The 21,119-nt window shown below is 43.0% G+C and overlaps 1 protein-coding gene across 3 annotated transcripts in view; it reads right to left on the bottom strand.

Annotated features, from left to right (window-relative positions):
* PHF11 (PHD finger protein 11) overlaps positions 1-21,119 on the bottom strand; it is a 175,048-nt gene that overhangs the window by 70,243 nt on the left and 83,686 nt on the right. For all 3 annotated transcript variants that reach the window (XM_075591937.1, XM_075591938.1, XM_075591939.1), the window contains 2 exons: positions 12,898-13,031; positions 9,942-9,991 (listed from right to left, as the gene is read on the bottom strand). In XM_075591937.1, the coding sequence (XP_075448052.1) occupies positions 9,942-9,991; positions 12,898-13,031 (184 nt within the window). The remainder of the gene's footprint in view (positions 1-9,941; positions 9,992-12,897; positions 13,032-21,119) is intronic.

Genomic DNA, 21,119 nt, shown 5'->3' with positions numbered 1-21,119 from the left:
GGGGCAGTTCTGGATTTGGTCATATCAAACAATGTAGAAGTAATAACAAATATTCAAGTCCTGGAACATTTGGGTAACACTGATCATAACACGGTCTCATTTGAAATAAATGATCAAAAAACAGATTACTTGGGTTCAACAAAGACCTTAAACTTTAGAAAGGCAGATTTTAATAAACAGGTCTAATCTAGTAGTAATACAATGGGATGATGTTTTTGCAGGGAAAAATGTAGAAGATAAATGGGCAGTCTTTAAAACATTGTTAGAAAAGCACACTTATCAGTGTGTACCCTTGGGTAATAAGTATAAAAGAAATAAGTCAAAACCAATGTTGCTAAATAAACAGGTAGGGGAGGAAATGGACAAGAAGAGGAAGGCGTTTAGATTCTTTAAGTCAGAAGCGACAGAGACATCGTATCAGAATTATAAGGAATGTAACAAAAATTGCAAAAGGGCAATCAAATTAGCAAAAATGGATAATGAAAAAAGGATTGCAATAGAAAGTAAGGTCAACCCTAAAAAGTTCTTTAAGTACCTTAATAACAAAAAAATGAGAAAAGAAAATATAGGACTCTTTCAGTGTGAGATGGGTAGGCAGATTATTGGAAATAAGGAAAAAGCTGAGGTATTAAACAAATTCTTTGCCTCTGTGTTTACCAGGGAAGAATTAAGTTCAATAGTAGTGCCGCAGGAGGAAGCCACAACCTCCATATTAATGAACAATTGGTTAACTGAGGAAGAAGTTCATAAGCAACTTGAAAAAATTAAAGTAAATAAGGCACATGGCCCCGATGGCATACATCCAAGAGTTCTCAAGGAGTTAAGCTCAGTAATAGCCAAACCATTATATTTAATATTCAAGGACTCCATTTCCACAGGCTCAGTACCACAAGATTGGCGTAAAGCAGATGTGGTGCCTATATTTAAAAAGGGAGCTAGATCACAACCGGGAAATTACAGACCTGTAAGCCTGACTTCAATAGTAGGGAAACTACTTGAAGGTTTAATACGGGATAATATTCAGGAATACCTAATGGAAAACAAAATTATTAGCAATAGTTAGCATGGATTTATGAAGGATAGATCTTGCCAAACTAACCTTATTTGTTTCTTTGAAGAGGTAAGTAGGAATTTAGACCAGGGTAATGCAGTTGATGCGGTCTACTTAGATTTTGCAAAGGCTTTTGATACGGTTTCACACAAAAGGTTGGTGTACAAAATAAAGAAAATTGGACTCAGTAATAATATAAGCACCTGGATTGAAAACTGGTTAAAGGACAGAAAACAGAGGGTTGTCATAAATGGAACTTTTTCAAGTTAGGCTAAAGTCATGAGTGGAGTACCTCAGGGATCAGTACTGGGACCCCTGCTTTTTAACTTGTTTATTAATGACCTTGAGGTTGGGATCGAGAGAAAAGTCTCCATCTTTGCTGATGATACTAAATTGTGTAAGGTAATAGAATCAGAGCAGGATGTAATTTCTCTTCAGAAGGACTTGGAGAGACTGGAAACATGGGCAGGTAAATGGCAGATGAGGTTTAATACAGATAAATGTAAGGTTATGCATTTGGGATGCAAGAATAACAAGGCGACTTACAAATTAAATGGAGATATATTGGGGGAATCCTTGATGGAGAAGGATTTAGGAGTGCTTGTAGACAGCAGGCTTAGCAATAGTGCCCAATGTCATGCAGTAGCTGCAAAGGCAAACAAGATCTTATCTTGCATCAAACGGGCAATGGATGGAAGGGAAGTAAACATAATTATGCCCCTTTAAAAAGCATTAGTAAGACCACACCTTGAATATTGAGTACAATTTTGGGCACCAATCCTAAGAAAAGGCATTATGGAACTAGAGAGAGTGCAGAGAAGAGCCACCAAATTAATAAAGGGGATGGACAATCTAACTTATGAGGAGAGGCTAGCTAAATTAGATTTATTTATGTAACGGTTATTCCCTGTGAATTCAGACGCTACTACTGCTGTGTATACCTGTGTGGCTCTAAGGAGCCTAAGTCTCCGCACAGGGAGCCTGGGGTACATACATATGACAATCTCGTGGTGCAACGCCTCCACCTGGGAGGGATCCCAACGGAGTGGGAGGAGGCCCTCACAGGAAACAATCACGGTAACCACACAGTTGTAAAACAGGACAGGCTTTACTGCATAACTTAAACTCTACTGTACATATCATTCAACGTGGCATTTGGGTACCCCACTCCCACCACCGTGTATCCCCACACCGTGTCCAATCGCACTATACAAGGCCCTTGGCCACTCTCCACGTAAGTGTCCCCAAGTGATACCCCCACCCTTTAGGCGTGCTGCTTGTGTTGCTGTACAGTGTTGGTGCACTTGAAGATATGATACCTGCCCGGGGCTCCCACCCCGGGTTCCGCAGACCACGACAGGGATTCCGCCCGATCCGACGTCGTCCTCCGCACCGCGTTGGGTGAATTTCGGCGTGGATAATATCACCTTAGTCTCAGTGTCTTTGGTGGCGTTCTGAGCCCAGAACCCACCTTGCAGGGCTGCATGGCTTCAGCGCTGTGTCCCTGACTATCCAAATAGCTAATGGGGCTGTGTCCCTATCTAGGGCCTGTCCCTATAGCACCACAAGCTACACAGTGGGTCAGGACCTAACTGGGACCTAGGGGTCTGCTGGCCTAATGCAGTGGATCACTGACCCCTGCACTGACCTCCTTCCCCTAGCTTGTCCTGGTCCTGACTGACTAGCGTGCTCCAAGCCCGCGAAATGTATCTTTTCTTGCCTGCAGGGCAATACTTCAGCCCTATTGGCTCCCTGGCGTCACGTGGGGCGCAGCTGAGGCTCATGGGACTTGTAGTCCCTTTCAAGAGCCTGTCCCTGGTAGGCTAGGGTTCAATGTCCCTGGCTGGCCACCGCACCGAGATCTGTACTGCGCATGCGCTAACACTTAGAAGATGGCGGTGCCCTCGCCGCCCTGCTTCGGGAGCGCCGGGAGCCCTAACGACGCGATCGCGGCCCTGGCAACCGGCCGCATGCGTCCCCGGCAACCCCCGAGCAGGACTCTGACCGCCCCCACTCTTCCGATCGGCCGACGGGACCGCCATTGGGCTCGGCGGCACCCGCGATCGCCAGGAAGGTGAGGGGGGGCTTGGCAGGCAGATGGGGACCTGGCTACATTTACATTAGAAAAGAGGCATCTAAGAGGGGATATGATAACTATATACAAATATATTCAGGGACAATACAAGCTTTCAAATAACTGTTCATCCCACGGGCAGTACAAAGGATTCTGGGCCATCCCTTAAGGTTGGAGGAAAGGAAATTTCACCAGCAACAAAGGAAAAGGTTCTTTACAGTAAGGGCAGTTAAAATGTGGAATTCATTACCCATGGAGACTGTGATGGAAGATACAATAGATTTGTTCAAAAAAAGGTGGCCCAATATGGCCAAATCCATTCTTAAATTTACACGGGCCTGTCCGGTATGTGCACGCAATAAAATTCCTTGTCAGAAACCTCATGGTCTTCTTTTACCTTTACCCATTACGAAGCGCCCCTGGTCACACATATCCATGGACTTTATTGTTGAATTGCCTAGGTCGAATGGCATGAACACCATTCTAGTAGTGGTGGATCGGTTTTCCAAGATGGCACATTTTATTCCTCTCAAAGGATTACCCTCCTCACCCGCCCTAGCCGATAGCTTCTCCAAAGAAATTTTTAGATCCATGGCATACCCACATCCATCGTGTCGGATCGTGGCTCTCAATTTGTTTCCAAATTCTGGAGGATCTTCACCAGAAGACTGGGCATTGCTTTCTCCTTCTCTTCGGGACATCACCCCCAATCTAATGGACAGACCGAGAGGGTTAATCAATCTCTCGAGAAGTATTTAAGGTGCTTTGTCTCTGATTCACAGGATGACTGGGCGGAATTACTCTCCTGGGCTGAGTATGCCTTTAATTCCTCCAGGAATTAATCCACTGGTGAGACTCCTTTCTTTATTAATTACGACTTTCACCCGGCTCGCCTACCCATTTACAATATCTCCTCCGGAGTTCCATCTGTGGATGAACACATCTCCCTCCTACAGGACTCTTGGGCTAGAATCCAATTGGCACTTCAAAAAGCCTCCCTTTCTTCTAAGATGCAGGCGGATCGCCGTCACCGACCTGCACCCAACTACAAACCAGGGGACAAGGTTTGGTTGTCTACAAAGAATATCCACCTCAAAACTCCTTCCCCTAAATTGGCACCGAGGTTTCTGGGGCCATTTCCTATCGTGGAGCAGATTAACCCAGTGGCCTTCCGTCTTCAACTGCCTCCAAGCATCAGAATTCCTAATGTTTTTCACACATCTCTTCTCAAGCCCTTCATTTCCAGCCCTCTCTTTCTGGACCACACTCTGAGACCAGATCCAATTATCATACAGGGCAACGAAGAGTATGAGGTCCGAGCTATACTGGATTCCCGCCTCTCGAGAGGTAAGGTTCAATTCCTGGTCCATTGGAAGGGCTTTGGACCCGAAGAGAGATCATGGGTATCTCTTAAAGACATCCATGCACCTGGACTTCTTAAACGTTTTTGAAAGAAGTTTCCGTCTAAACCCAGGGAGGATCGTCCTGAGGCCGACCCTGAGGGGGGGTACTGTGAGGATCCGGGGGTCACAACGGCCGCTGCGTGACCTCCCCTCACCTCATGTCCTGGCCGCTACTGCCTCCATGTCCCCGGGGGGCGGTTGCTGAGCCGCAAGCGACTCGAGCTATGGCGGCTGCCACTGTACACGGGCGCGCGCCCACCCCCGTTGCAGAGCGCGCGCCAGATCTTAATTTATTCACTGCTCCTGCAGTGACGCCACGCCCACAACTCTCTCACAGAATTCAATCAGACACAAAGACTCTTCACCTGTATCCTTCTTTAGGCAGCCTATCCAGGACAGCTTCATGCACTCCACCAGGTTTATATTATGCCTGTCCTGCCATTTCCACATCGCTCAACATAGTCTCCACATGCGGATGTCTACTCTGGCACTTTCTCTCTTATTTAATCAGGTCACGACTTGGCTTGGCGGACGTCAACCTCTGGCTCTCGATCCCTGCTTGGACACCGACCTTCCGGAATTCTCCAATCCCTGACCTTGGCTAAACGGCAACGACTACGGCACTTCTTTACCGGTACCGGCAAGTATTGCTAAAGCTAACACCACCTGACCTGGCAACGCATAAAACACCACACTCTGGACACGCTCCTTTTGCTGCGGGTGCGCGCTCATATACGTCCCCACCTCAGTATAAGGGACGGATCTGGTCTGTGGGCAGCACCGGCGTAACATACGTGACGTTTCTGCCATTTTTACGCCAACTCAACCATTATGGCAATAAATATCTACAATTTTCTTGGCACAACACGTGTTTTTTTCAGATTGTACAACCATTGCTAGATACCGACTTATTTTTGTGCTGTTAACAAGCGTTTCAAAAACGCAATTTTTATAGAGCTTGATGTATCCGGGGCCATTGAAGGTTAGAAAGGTGCAAGGCAGAGAGGCCCGTTAAGAGAGGGTTCCAGTAGTCCAGGTGGGAGAGAATGAAGGCATTAATTAATATTTTAGTAGTAGAGACATGAAGAAAATGTTATATTAACGCAATGTTACAATGAAAGAAGCGGCAACATTTAGTTATAGCATTAAATTAAGTTGAGAACAAAAATATGATGCTTAAACAACAGATTTGAATGCATAGTAGTGTTAATAACTGACATAAGGAAAAAACGAATGAGCACCCTATTTTTCTCTATTAATAACTGACATAGAAAGGGACACAATAGGACTTTATTGGATTATGAGCATCTCAGTCTTTGACATATTAGTTTAGTCGCGCTGCCATTTAGGAGAGATTGATGTGAGACAATTGGAGACCTGGTGCTGTACTGCAGATGAGAGGTTCGGTGTGGATAAATACAGTTGTGTAACATCAGAAAATAAATAAAGAGCCTTGAGGTGCACAAACACATTGGCCAGCAGAGAAAGAAGAGGAGTTAGAAATAGATACACTAAAGGAATGAGAACAATAGAAAGAAAACCAGGAGAGGAGTGCTTTGTCATGAACACCAAGGGAGTGAAACGTGTGAAAGAGAAGGGGGCGGTCAACAGTATTTAAGGTTTCACACGTGTCAAGTAGAATAAGAAGGGAGTGATGTCCTTTGGATTTAGCAATGTGAAGGTTGTTTGCTACTTTGGTGAATGCTGTTTCAGTAGTGACCAGTGTGAAAACCTGGTTACTGCAGGTCTGTAACGATGCGCGAAACACGCCCCCTGCGGCGTGTTCCTTCCTTACCTGTTTACTTCTGATCACCGCCCTCTAGCTGCGAGTCAAGATCCTGTGTCTTTAAGGATTCTGAAGCAAGCAACGCCATCTTGCTTTCTGGCAAACCCTGCCCTCTTCCTCCTGACAGGGAGTAAGCCTCTCTTTGACTTTCTCTCTGCTATTAGTCTTTTGCTGCCTGCCCTGGTGCCTGCTAGTACTCATCGCATACTGTTCCTGCCTGGACCTCCTTGGGACCTTTACTTATCTCCTGTGGATTCCGGAAAACTGGGACAGTCACTCTTATACTACTGAGGTTAGTTTACCGTCGGGTAGTGTAGATACCTGCTTAGTAGGGTTCACCTTGACGTGGTAGCAGTCTTATAATTCCTTGGCCAATGGATTAGACTAAGAACCCTTATGTTATGTTTAGTTTCGCTGCACCTTGCTGTTTCTGTCACTATGCCTTTAAGAAGTCTGGACGTTCTCCAAGAAGCAATCCTTCTCTGGATGTTACCTTGTGCTCTGGACTCCATGCTCATGTTCCATGTTCCTGGTTTCTGTTTCCAGACTCCTGTGCTGAAGCGTTGGCTTCCCACAACCCCGCGTTGGTGCCTGAGAGCGCGTGCACTCCCGCTTTGCTGTCAGAGCGTACGCGCACGTGCAGCTGGATCACTCATGTCTCTGAGTAGGCACCGCACCTCCGGACGCGTCGCGCATTCTCATGAGCGTGGCGCGGTCACGTGACTACGTGCGCCGATCCCAAGCTGCGCGGCAACTTACTTCCTTCGTATCCCCTGCGGCCTCCCCACCTCGCTGACGGGTCCTTCCCTTTCTTCCCTGTGCTTGTGAGGAGAGCACAAGCGTGACAAGGTTTAGGAGAGGGCAGGACCATAGAAAAGAAAGAATGCAGAAAAATACAAGATATTCCAGAAATTTAGAGGCAAAAGGCAGGAAAGAGAGAGCTCAATAGTTATATTAGTTAGTGGGGTCAAGAGTCTAATTCTTGAGGATTGGTCTTGCAATAGGATGTTTAAAGGGTGAGGGAAAGGCACCAGAGTTGAGGATGAGTTGAAAATGTGAGTAAGTGCAGAGAGGTGGTCAGAGGTCTGAGGAGATGGGAAGGAATGGGATCAAGCTGGCAGATAGTAGAGGAAGAGGAGAAAATTAACTGAGATACTTCCTTCTGTCTTACAGGGGTGAAAGCATTTAGATTAGATGAAGGAGGATTCATGTGAATGGGTGCAGAGGAGAGGAAGGCACCGAGGTAAGTTGTAACAGGACAGGAGGGTTTTGAAGGGGATGGAATCTGAAAGAGTGCGACATTTCATCCACAGCTGCTCCGAGAAACGGGTGTGTAAATGGGATTTATGTTATTCAGCATCTTTATAGATTTAATTTTGTTATAATTTGAGTAAACTGTTGAATTGGTAGAAGGGTGGTGGCATGTGAGAAAAACACATTTAAAAACAAATTATTTGTAGGAAAGTGAATTGTTTATAGCACATTTTGGGTACAAAATAGACCCCATCACGGTTATAGGCTTTGTGCCCATACTTATTGATAAGTAATTTCCAAGGATGAGAATATGTTATTGTTTCATTGTATTATTGCTAGTCATGCATAGGTTAATCTGTAGATGAAGAAATGACTATATGAATCTGTTTTTAAGAAGATGCGTCAGAAAGAACAAACAAATATCATTAGAGGCAACTAATGCAGTATATCTGAAGTCTATTCATTTATTATTTTGCCTCTACAAGAATGAAGTAGAAAGTGCTAAGAAATCTATGTCTGGCATTTTATTTCTACTGAAAGGAAACACAAAGATCTATATACTGTACAAAAAAAAAAGGAATTTTTTTCGTCTCCTCAATTATCTTCCGAATAGTTATTTTTTTTCTGGCGATCCAGCATCGAATCTGAGACATACATCACTTACAGTAGGGGAGGAGGGATTGAGGATGTGCCCCTGGTTAAAGGGGTGAGTCTGGAATCTCCTTTCTCAACAAGGTTATAAGTATGTGGTTTTGATCAAAGAACCAGAAAATAAAAGAAAGATCAAAGAACAAACAGCAATGAAAGATCAAGAAGAAAACACACAGTTTATTGTTCAGCCAAGAAACAACAGCAAAGAAAATATCTTTTTTCAAACAGCAAAGATCAAGTAATCTTCCAGACGGACCCAGAGTTTTTTGTTTGTCTGGAAAGAAACCAAGACTGGAAGACGAGAGATACTCTTAATTATACTCTTATTATTTAAAAAACCTGCTAGGAATATATATTGGCCTTCTTTATCTTCAACTATTCAAACTTTCTGGAAAGGTACATTATTATTGAACAGGACTGCAGCTCCCCTTTTCTTGACCGGAGAGGAGGCTAAGTAAGTCGGTGAGTACTGTTTATGAAAAAAAAAAGGTTTGTGTCAATTACCATAATGTGTTTCTTGTAAAATAATAATATCGGCCCCTTCCTTTTTATAGTTAGACGTAGCCATATGTCTCTTATGGGGACTATTTAAACCATTCACATTGTGTGATATTATCTTAAGTGGAGTCATGATCAAATTATTTTAAAACAAAAAGTACCAGAACTATTGGTGGTGTACTGAAGCTCCTTCTGCATGAAGAGCTGTAAGCCGTTGGGGGGGCTAAGTGTACGGGCCCCTGGCATATAGAATCTTGTGGACTTCCGCGTTGAGTGGGACACAAAAGAAAAGACAGAGGGAGAAAAGTAAAGCAAAACCCTGACAAACGGTAAACAAAAATTTAAACGACAAAAATTTATTGTGGGGGACTAGCCTTCCCCGACCTGATGATATACTATTATGCCTCAACTCGGGCAGATTATGCTATAGAATTAAAAGAGAGAATCCAGGGGATGGGTTGAGATAGACTGAACTGAGTCTGGCCCGGCCAATATAAATTCTCTCTTATGGATGGTCAAAACAGTTAGACTCCGTGTGCGATAGATAGCTTATTCAGTGATTAGGCACTCTCTATCACTATGGGACCGACTTCAATGTAAGTACAAATTTACAAATAAACAATTGGACATGATCCCCCTCTTTGATAAACCAAAATTGGAAATGGGGCTACCCAAGGGAGCCTTCCAGGCATGGAGAAAAGCGGGAATTAAAAGAATTAAAGATATGATATCAATTATAGTATAAAAACATTCCTGATTTACAATAGAAGAAAAAACTTCCCTCTTCAGATCACAGATCTCTCAACAAAGTGGCTGCCATCACTCACCAATTTGATCAGCTGGTACCCTGCCCCTTACACCATGACCCTCCCATCCTCCTCTCGCCAAACTGTTCAAGTCCCAGGTCAAGGCTTGTGTCCAAGTACCTGGCAATCCTCTTGGCAGCCCCAGCTGCACCCTTTCTCCACTCAACAAATCTTTAAAGTAACCAAAATGCATTGGGAATGAGAACGTAATATTTATATAATTATTGGTCTATTCAAATTGACTAATCTAAGAAGACATCATTATTTTCCAATGGAATATTTCAGGGGAAGCTGCCAGTTTGCCCATCCCTATGTAAACCACTCACACAGTAACATAATAACTATGCCATTGGCTTTTATATAAAAATCGCTTACAATTTTAACTATATGCATTCAATCTTTTTTGGGAACAACTTACGGGTTGAACAACTCCCAGGTCCATCCAGTTTATGCTTTGCACAGAATACTCTGTAAAGGAAGATTGAGTGAGAATGTAAAATAAAGAGATCTTGTAAAGTTATATAAATTGCCGTCTACGTTTGCAAACTTAAAAGAGGTAATTTGATAAGACCCCTTCCATGTTTAATTTCATAGCAGAAAAATACAATATACATTTTTCAAATGTGATGCCCAATAAGCTTGGCTCCCTAGTTTGTGGATCGTGCTATCATGCATTTAAGCAGTGCCAATATATATATATATATTTTTTGTAACCTTAGTTTTTATTTGGAAAGCGCATTATGCTACAGACCTAATCAATAAACAATATGTAAGTGATAAATCAGCCTACATTTTACCATTTATAAGGGGTAAGGATAATTATTGGTATCGCGTTAAAAAAGGGGGTAGTGGAAATCAACAAGACACAGGATGGGCGTGGGGAGGGGTGAAAGAAAAACCAACAACTAGAACTTGTTATACAAAGACAATATTTGAATAATTCTGGACAACACAAAACAGATCATGACAACATGGTTACAGCAGTAGGTAAAATTGGTTAAAGCAGCAAAACTACATTCCTCCCCCCTGCCTGTTTCTCTCTCCTATTTGTATATGTAAAGCCTATGACAATGTATAATTCTACATTCTTACCTAAGGCCGTGCCTATAGTGCCGTCGTTGGCGACGGTGACACGGAGGGTGACGTCACCCGTCGTCACCGGCGAAAGTTATGTTTCGCCGGGCGGCGGGGTCGCGGGATTCCGGCAATTTGATTTGTTCAAGGGCTGTCATGTGACGCGACGGCCCTTGAAAAATCAAATTTTGCCGCTTCAGATTTTCGCGACGTCACTCCGTCACCGTCGCATGCACTATAAACGCACGCGGCGGCGGCAATGTATTTGTTTTCGGGCGACGTCGCGTCGCCGTCACTATAAGCGCAGCCTAAGCTGTCAATCGTTTGGTGCTCCTGTTATAAATCAGTCAAAATCCTGATTGTATTGTATGTCTATATTTATATAGCGCCATTAAGGTACATAGCGCTTCACAGTAGTAATACATGTGGTAATCAAATAAATAACAGATAATATAAATAACAGATCATGGGAATAAGTGCTTCAGACATAAAAGTAACATTAAGGAAGAGGAGTCCCTGCCCCGAGGAGCTTACAGTCTATTTGGTAGGTAGGGAGAACGTACAGAGACAGAGGGAGTTCTGGTAAGTGCGTCTGCAGGGGGCAAAGCTTTATGTATCATGTGTTCAGAATATCCACAGTGCTATCCATATGCTTCTTTAAGCAAGTGTGTCTTAAAGTGGGTCTTAAAGGTGGATAGAGAGGGTGCAAGTCGGGTACTGAGGGGAAGGGCATTCCAGAGGTGTGGGCCAGTCAGTGAAAAAGGTTTAAGGTGGGAGAGGGCTTTAGATACAAAGGGGGTAGAAAGAAGACATCCTTGAGCAGAACGCAAGAGTCGGGATGGTGCATAGCGAGAAATTAGGGCTGAGATGTAAGGAGGGACAGAAGAGTATAGAGCTTTAAAAGTGAGGTGAAGAATGGAGTGTGAGATGCGGGATTTGATCGGAAGCCAGGAGAGGGATTTCATAAGGGGAGATGCTGAGGCAGATCTAGGAAAGAGTAGAGTGATTCTGGCAGCAGCATTTAGGATAGATTGTATGTGCCTAACATAATGGCTTTTATATTACTACGGTAACATGATCTATTGTTACAGTTTACAGCTAAAACAGCTGGGAATATTGGCAACAGATTATCACAAACAGGAAAGAGTTGCAAAAATCTTGCAAATTGGTTAAAATTCCGGCCATTATCCAATCAGTAATGGGCCGGAATTTTTGACAAGTGAGTTTAAATCCTAGCACATCATGACAATTAATCTATTAATAGAAAATCATGGAAGTCCTGAGCCTCAATACTGAGAAAAGTCGCAGGTCTAGAAAATGGGGTCACGTTGCAGGGGACGTTATCAATCATGATACAAATTGGTGAAGATTTTTACCACACAAAATGACTGAGATTCGATGGTCGCATATGGCAGGTAGCAAAGACAGCATGAAGTATTGTACAAACACTTAAAATAATAACATTTATATTTAAATCATTAGTATACATACTGTAGGGCAAATTGGCAAAAAAAAACATACCAAGAGGGAGAGAGAGACAGATGTGGGTGAGACAGGGAGAAGGGACAGAGACTGTGGTGGGGGAGACAGAAGGAGAGAGACAGAAACTGGGGGACAGAGAAAGCGAGCAAGGAAGCAAGTGAGAGAAAGAAGAAGGCTGAAATATGGTAAAGGAGGCAGAGACTGGTAGAGGTGGAGAGAGATAGACAGGGAGAGACAGCATATTTGCAAGGCATCTCTGGTGTGTTTAGGTATCTCTCCATGAGTTGCATAGGAGTGTTTGGGGAGGTATATAAGTCACTTGGTGCTTTACAAAAATAGGTCTCATGGTGCATGCCATTCGCTTGAACCATCATGACAAATTAGATAAGATGTATACACGTATAAAATGCATTTTTAATCCCCTAACCTTGTTACCTCCTTATCCTGCTCTCTGTTATCATGGCTTCCTCTTTGTCTCTCCCACGGTTAGCTGCCAGCTTTCTTTCTCTACATCTTGCTGTCTGTATTTCTTGCTATCGACTAAAATCTAAGCAGCAACTTTTTAAACCGCAGTTTCTTAGGATCGTCTGTGAGCGCTTGGAATACATTTCAGTTTAATTGAGTAATCCCTTCTTACCACTGGTGTTTCAAATAGAAGGGTTCATTCTATATACTGCAATGTGGCTGTTCGCAGTGCAAAGTATATTGAATCAGCCCCAAAGTTAGTCATACCATAGACAAAACAAACAGAAGGAACAAATGGAAAAAAGCAGAATCATAATAGAAAAATAGTTGAAACATGGACTGTAGTCGTTTACCTGTAAATTTCCTTGGTTTCCTCTGAAATATATTCACCATTATCCTTCTTCACACACTCATAGTGATATGATTTACCACACTTATATTCATCACAGCCAATAGATGCTCCATATAACTTACAATAATGACATTTCTGCAAAATGAAAACAGTAATTTATTACTGCAATTTACTATTTGAAATGGACAAAAAAAAACAATATCAGCGCAAAGAAGTTACATACACCAATTCATTAGATGCACTCACATATCTGAGTGTGTATGCATAAATACACACATGCAATATTATGTGAGTGCAATAATACAACTGAAATTATTATGTATGTATATGTATATATATATGTATATGTGTATATATATATATATATATATATATATATATATATATATATATATATACAGTGTTTGACAATCCTATACATTTGCTCGCCCCGGGCGAGTGGATTTAACCCCCGGGCGAGTAAATATTGGCCCAAACAGCACACGTTTGGTACTAGGTGGTGAGTAGATTTTTTTGTGTGGCGAGTAGATATTTTGGTGATTTGTCAACCACTGTATATATATATATATATATATATATATATATATATATATATATATATATATATATACTGCTGCGGCCAAGTTTATTCGAGCATTTGCCCGTTCTTGGCCGCAGCAGTAGCCTGGCGCGCGCCGGAGGGTGACGGGCGCGCGCCGAAGCAGCGGAAGAGCGCCCTCCGATCGGGGCGCTCTCCCTACCGCTGCCGGGTCCGCCGGGTCCCCCGGAACCCCCTGCCGCCGTCCCCCACATCGCGGGACACCAGGGCTCCCTCGGGGAGCCCTGGACGCGCGTGCAGGGGGCGCAGGCTCCCGAAGACGCGTGACCGCGCGTCACCAGGGGCGGCCACTAGCAAGCCGGGAAATCTCCCGGCTTGCGGATCTGGCCGCACTGCGATTAAGTGTGTCGCCAGTGTATATACAGTATCGACAGAGTTTATTCGAGCAAATGCCGCCGGTTCACCGGGATTTACTCAGGCTGGTGCTGAGGAAAGTCAGCACATCAGCCGCATCCAGCCGCGTCCCCTCCGTTCCCCCCCCCTCCAATCCGCGCGCAATTTAAACATCTTCCCGACCCTCTAGCTGCGCCTGCTGTGCCCCTCTGCTTCCCCGCTCCCCCGCTTACCTCACTTCAAACCTTCAGGGGAGTCGGGGAAGCCGGGGAAGCCGGGGAAGCCGGGCGCTCGCTTGACTGTGACGTCACCGACGTCACGCGAACGAGCCGCTACTCAACGCTTCTCCACGCTGCCGCCACGCATCCTGCCGAGCGGCATTTGCTCGAATAAACTTTGTCGCTACTGTATATATATATATATATATATATATATATATATATATATATATATATATATATATTAAATATATATATATACACACACACAGTATATACAGGCAATCTATGGTACTAAAAAGCATATGTATAATTAAATATAAAAATTTATACATTTCTATAGGTGATTAGACAATACATTTACTCAAATATACCATATATAAAAAGTACTATCAGGTTTTCCAAAAGGAGAATGGATTTTCACAGGAGTCAGAGCAGCTTCTAAAGCAGAGGTGCGCCCCCCCAGGGGGGTGGGAGATTTTCCAGGAGGGGAACTGCGGCTACAGAGGTCCCACGCTCTCCCCCAAGGCACTTAAATTAAATGCCGGGGGACCGCGCAACGCCTCTGCAGCTTCTCCTACCTGGTCTTCGCCGACACATCGCCATGGTAACCCAGCATTGCGGTGTCACGTGACGTCGCATTGCCATGGCAACATGATATCACATGACCCCGTGACGTCATTTAACACCGGAGCCAAGAAGGGGGGGGGGGGAGGTGAGCAGGCAGAGGGTCGCAGGATCAAAACTTAGCGCACCCCTGTTCTAAAGGATCAACCAGATCCAGAAAGTTTATATAGGAAATTGCAGGATTAATGTCCACAAGTAATAAATACAAAATACAAACAGCGTCCACTGCGATCTCTCTTCTAACAGGGCAGCTAGATCTAAACACAGTTGGGGGTTGCCGTATGTAACCCGCTGGGACGGGACTCCAATATATTCAATGAATAAGCCACGCTTGTTAGCGCTTTCACGTGGCAACTACTCTCTCCTTGTTTAACTCACTTTTATCCCAAATGTCAATTTTTTAAACCAATTTTGGCTTGTGGCGATATGTTTGTATTGCAAGTAGTAAAAGGGCTGAACCCGTGTCCTAGATGGCCTTTCTAGCAGGGGCCAAACAGTTGTACTCACATTTGAGGGACGTTCTGGGTATTTTGCCACATGAGAAGAACTCCACATCAAACTTGGTTTCTCCGCGTCTGGAGCCGGGAAATCCTGCCTCTCACAACAAACTCTTTTCCACATCAGCTGGTGTTTGGATACCCGTGTATGTCTCACAACACGTTTCGTCACGTACGTGACTCCATTAGCCCCATATTAAGTCAAATACGTGACAAAACGTGTTGTGAGACATACACGGGTATCCAAACACCAGCTGATGTGGAGAAGAGTTTGTTGCGAGAGGCAGGATTTCCCGACTCCAGACGCAGAGAAACAGCGCTGCCGATTTTCACTCTATCAACGGCGGGACGTTTGTTGCAGCAGAGGTTTAATCTCCCTGACATGCGAGTGTCCTAGCTCCCCTTGTGAGTGCTGGTCCTTGTGCCTCGCTGTTTTATTAAACTTGCTTTTAGCCGAGTTACGCTATGGAGCTTGCGCTTCTCATATATATATATATATATATATATATATATATATATATATATATACAGTGTTCGACAAATCACCCAAAAATCTACTCGCCCAACCAAAAAATCTACTCGCCACCTAGTCCCGCCCCCAACCCCACCCGTAGTCCCGCCCCCAACCCGCCCCTAGTCCACCCCCAACCCGCCCCTAGTCCCGCCTCCAACCCCGCTTTAAAATAAAATATATAAATAAAATACATTTAATAAATTCCTAGTCAGAACAACATTCGTTTTTGACATAAATGTATTTATTGTATTACATTATAATACAATTAGTCCTTGTTACGTGTGTGTGTGTGTGTGTGTGTGTGTGTGTGTGTGTGTGTGTGTGTGTGTGTGTGTGTGTGTGTGTGTGTGTGTGTGTGTGTGTGTGTGTGTGTGTGTGTGTGTGTGTGTGTAAATGTCGGATCTAGAAATAAAAGCCAGGTGTGAATGACTAGTTTCCTTAACCCCATAACCAGTGTCTGGATGTCCCCGCTTCACAATATCTAAAGCAGCAATCCCGCCTGGATTTACAATGCTATGGAAACTGTACCAATTACACTTCTATCTTATGTATTCACAAATACAGAGAAAAGATATTTGCCGCTTGAGAAGTTGTTATCAGCGGTTACACTTACTGTGTTAAAATCACGTGATTTGGCACAAGGACAGGATATCTATATATACACTTCAGCAGCTTCACTAGTAACATTGCAGAAACAGACCATTCCGGACAGGAAGGCGTTAAGAAGCCGATGGTTAAAGTGGTATACTATCATAGAAGATCCGCAAATACATTTTGTGCATGACAAAACATTAAAGACATTGGATGAACTGCCATCCCCTTTTGAAGGAGTGAGATGGGAAACACAAACACATCCAAACGATTTTTACACATGCATTTTCTACACAGATGGTTCAGCTGTAGATTCAAGCAAAGAAGGGGTAAATAAATCTGCAGGTTCAGGAATTGCTAGATATGAATCTGCTGCACAGTTGGCAATTACCTATAGGAGATCACTCTGCACAGTTTGCAGAGATTCACGCATTAGCTTTTGCTATGAAAGAAGCACTTACAGTTAAAGGACATGTACTTATAGTTACAGATTCCGCATATTTAGCACGGTCGGCACTGCAGGATCTCCCAATATGGAAATCAAATGGATTTTTGAATGCCAAAAGAAAACCACTAACGCACATTGCTAAGTGGAAGGCAATTGCGGCCTATTTTTATCAAAAGCCTGATATTGAAATTGTACATGAGCCAGTGCATAGAACGCTTGCTTAAACGGTTCATACTATGGGTAACCAGTTTGCAGATAGTCTCGCGCAAACTGTAAGTCAAAAATTTGCCGTTAACAAAGTGTTGACAAGGGCACAGTCAAAGTCAGCCAGTCTCGATGCAGAGTTGTATGCTTGTCTGGATACTACCAGGCCAAATCCACCTGGTTATCCTAAGAAATACTCATTTAAACAGGTCGACAATAATTGCATGGTTGTAATTGAGGCTAATGAATTCATTGTTCCCCCTGTAGCAAGCAGAATGCAGATAGCTACGCAAGCACATGACAGTGTGGGACACCCTCACCTAGGGAGAGAAAATGTTTTGTTGACACTGAAACACAAATATTGGTGGCCAAATATGAGAAAAACGGTTAAGTCAGTTTTAAGAAACTGTAAACCATGTCAGTTGGTAAACAGTCCTAATCATCAGACACCACCATTTATTATTAATGCAATACCGAGCAAGCCGTTTGATTTAATATATTTAGATCATATTGGACCATTACCTACATCACATTCCTACAAACATGTTTTGGTTTGTGTTGATGCTTGTACAAGGTTTACGTGGTTATACCCCGTTCGTAGTACGACAGCTAGCTCAACGATTAATTGTCTCCTTAGTAAGCGTAGCTAAGCCCAAGGCCTTTCATTCCGATGGTGGACCTGCTTTCACAGCAACAGAAACCAAGGAATGGGCCGCAATATTAGGTATTGAGTGGGCCTACAGCTCGCCGTCCCACCCGGAATCGTCTGGAATGGTTGAACGTCGAAATTACGAGGTGAAACGACTTTTAACCAAAATGCTATCTAATCGTCCTACACAGTGGTACCCACTTTTGGTTACGGTCCAAATTGGTTTAAATAATATTCCTAACACAACAACTGGTAAAACACCACATGAACTGTTATATGGTACTCCTATGAATACACAGTTTAATAATGATTCTATTTCTGTCCCAGGGAGACTTGAACAAATATTAATTGTACAAGAATTGAGGGATTCTTTTTCCCATACAGCCCACACAACACGTAATCCTAAAGCTTGGACGCCGCAGATTGGACATTTGGTCCAGGAGAGGGTTGCTAAGATAAAACCGTTGCGGCCTAAGTGGAAGAAACCAACCACGATACTGAAAAAGTTAAACGAGCGTACCTTTGTTATCCGAGATACCAAAGGCAAAGAAAGGACTGTGAGTATCGACAATCTTAAACCCACAGCTCACTGCAGTGAAAAAACTGTAAAAGATGGAGGAGACACCATATCTGCCACAGACTTCGATGGAGCTGCAGTCTCTCGGAGCACAGACTGCATGACCACAGGATGTGGAAATTAATCACTCAGGTGAGGTCCAACAAGCTGAAGCTGACGAAGCTGACTTCCCTGACCGTGACCAAAGACATACATATGTGTTACCTGCCATACCGGATCATCGCAATATTTCCAGGAAGGCCTATCAAACAATGGCTAAGGTAATCACGAAGAAAAGACTGTTTAAGACTATTTTGTGTCTCTCAATCTGTTTTGCTTTTCTAGCAATATCCGCCAGCGTTATTTTCAGGTTACAATGGCATTTTGTGACTCAACAAGAAGGCGAGATCATCAACTGGCAACGTACAGCTGCACACGGTATTACCACACCAGACTCCAGAATCGTGAAATGAGGACTTCACTACGATTTGAAACCGGTGGAGGTACAGTCGGTGAGTATACCTCAAGGTGTGTTTTGGAAGCCGTTTCCTAAACCTATCATCCAGAAACGAAAGACTTTGGGGATTTCACAGGTTGTGCTGTTTGATTCAACTGTGCTAGCTAAAGAGGCTGGTATAACTACGCCACAAGGAAGGAAGCTGGCGACACAACATCTGAATGCCCAGATGCAACAGCTGCAATCTACAAGCCTGAAATATGATTTACCCCTGCATGACCATTGGAAGCAACAAAGCTACCGTGAACAACGTTGTTATGCTGAATTTGGACATTGCTATTTCATTGACTTTCAAGGAACACGTAAATGGCCAACGAAGGAGCTGAAAGCTGATCATTGCCCTCGGCCTGGTGTAACCATGGACAATATAAGGTATAAGCAATACTCTATTTTCTATCTAAATACAGGTCAAAATATTCAGAAAGGATTTGTTCCCAACGGACAGACTGATCCAAGAGTGGCATTCTGGGAAGGTGCTGAAGAAGAAAAGTACAGAATACCAGGAGGGGTAAGAGCCTATAATTCTGCTGTATTTTGCTCTGACAGTATTTACTCAACAACCTATCAACAACCGCTGATGAACTGTTACTCAAACTTCAAGCTATGATGAAAGATGCTAAAACTGGACAGCTACAGACAGCAGCACTTCCGAAAGAATGGAAAATAAAAGGTGATGGTATGTTGTTTCGTGAACCTACAGCATGGGACACTTGCACTCAACCACGCTTTGCATAATTTACCAATACTACATACTACAGCCATTCATGTAAAGGTTCCAAGAATGCGTGTGGTATCACATTGGAGAAATTGATCAATGACGGAATCTGGGATAAAGACAATACAGTATTCAAATACGGGTGTACTCCCTGTTCTTTTTATTACAATCTCACGGAAGGCTATTTTAAATGGCAACCGAAAATGATTGATCAAGGATTTTTACATTTTTCTGGGGTACGAGGTTTTTGGTGTGTGGAGCGAATAATGATAATGAAACCTAATTATAAAGTCTACTCCCTGTTCCAGAAATGTCTCAATGATAGTTTGCATATTAATGTAGACACGGTAATCAGTTCAATGAGCGATTTGATGAATGTACAAATAGCTCCAGATGATAAACCCTGTGAATATGACACGTGCACCACACATAATATTGTTAACATGCCCTACTCAGAGGCAATGTGGGGTACAAATGCTACAATTAATACCATAGTGTATTATGAAAATGATACATATTTCATGAATGAATGTAAGGTTTCTAGTAAATCATCTACAAGGAAATTGCTTACTAACGATGATATTCTTATAACCACAGGACACCTGCTGAGTGATTCTGTTTCTGTTATAAGCCAAATCTCTGACTCAAATGATGAAGAATTAAGGAGAGGTATTTTGGTGTTAAGAGATCATCTGATAACATTTGCTTCATACACAATTTCAGACATTACAGTGTTATCTGAGGAAATCAAAGCTTTGATTATTCTTAATCACATCACTTCTATCAGGTTAACATTGCAAAGTCAAAAGGTTGATATATCACTTTTAAATCTCGCTTGGATCACACAGAATCTCAATTTAAGTCCGAAAGAATCTGAGTTCCTAGCATATGTTTCACAAACCACAGTTTATGACATACGAGAAAGAAACCACAGACGGGTTCATAACCCTGATGACTCTTTATGGGAAGTTTTTCTATACTACAAATTATTTATTCCAGGAGATGTTTATACAACATATTGGGAACTGCTTAATTTTGGACACTTAACACACACAGGTTCTTATTTCGCAAGGGTGCAGGTTGCTCAACCATTTCAATACGTCTGTGAAATGTGATCGTGAATTTTTCATCAGCACTATACGATGTGTTGATAAAGGTTATTTAGTATGTGACGACATCATACAGCACATGCCTTGCAATGATCAGATGCAAGGTAGCAACTGCCCAATAACTGCAACACCAATTCAAACTCCTTTTACATTAATTCACAGTCTAGATAATGGGAGTTACATAGTATTGTCTACAAAAGAGGATTGCGATATACCTCCTTTTCAGGCATCACTTGTCACAGTTAATAGGAGTATACAGTGTTTTGGTACTACTGTACCTTTATTCCACCTCTGTTACATAAGACACTTACATCTGCCGTACATTTCCAGGTACCAGCTATCACACTGAGACTTCCTCACATGACAGCCTTTTTGGCACATCTGAAGAAAATGAAGATAACTATAGGGTTCACACATGATATAGTGCATACACTCCTACAGAGAGTTCACAGTGAATTACTACGTGTTGATTTACACCCGGGTGATTTTCCCCAGTGGTTAACTACACTAGGTGAATCACTGAAAACTTTTTGGCCAATGACAGATAATTTTTTGTCAAAAATAGGCACCAGCCTACAAACTACTGGTAAAGGTATTTTTAGTGGACTAGGAAACGCGTTTGGAATCCTAGTGTATTTGAAACCACT

Source organism: Ascaphus truei, chromosome 3 (assembly GCF_040206685.1).
Source record: "Ascaphus truei isolate aAscTru1 chromosome 3, aAscTru1.hap1, whole genome shotgun sequence".
NCBI classification, from domain to species: domain Eukaryota; kingdom Metazoa; phylum Chordata; class Amphibia; order Anura; family Ascaphidae; genus Ascaphus; species Ascaphus truei.
The sequence above is the reverse complement of the archived record's forward strand: the minus strand, read 5'-3'. Positions and strand labels throughout refer to the sequence as shown.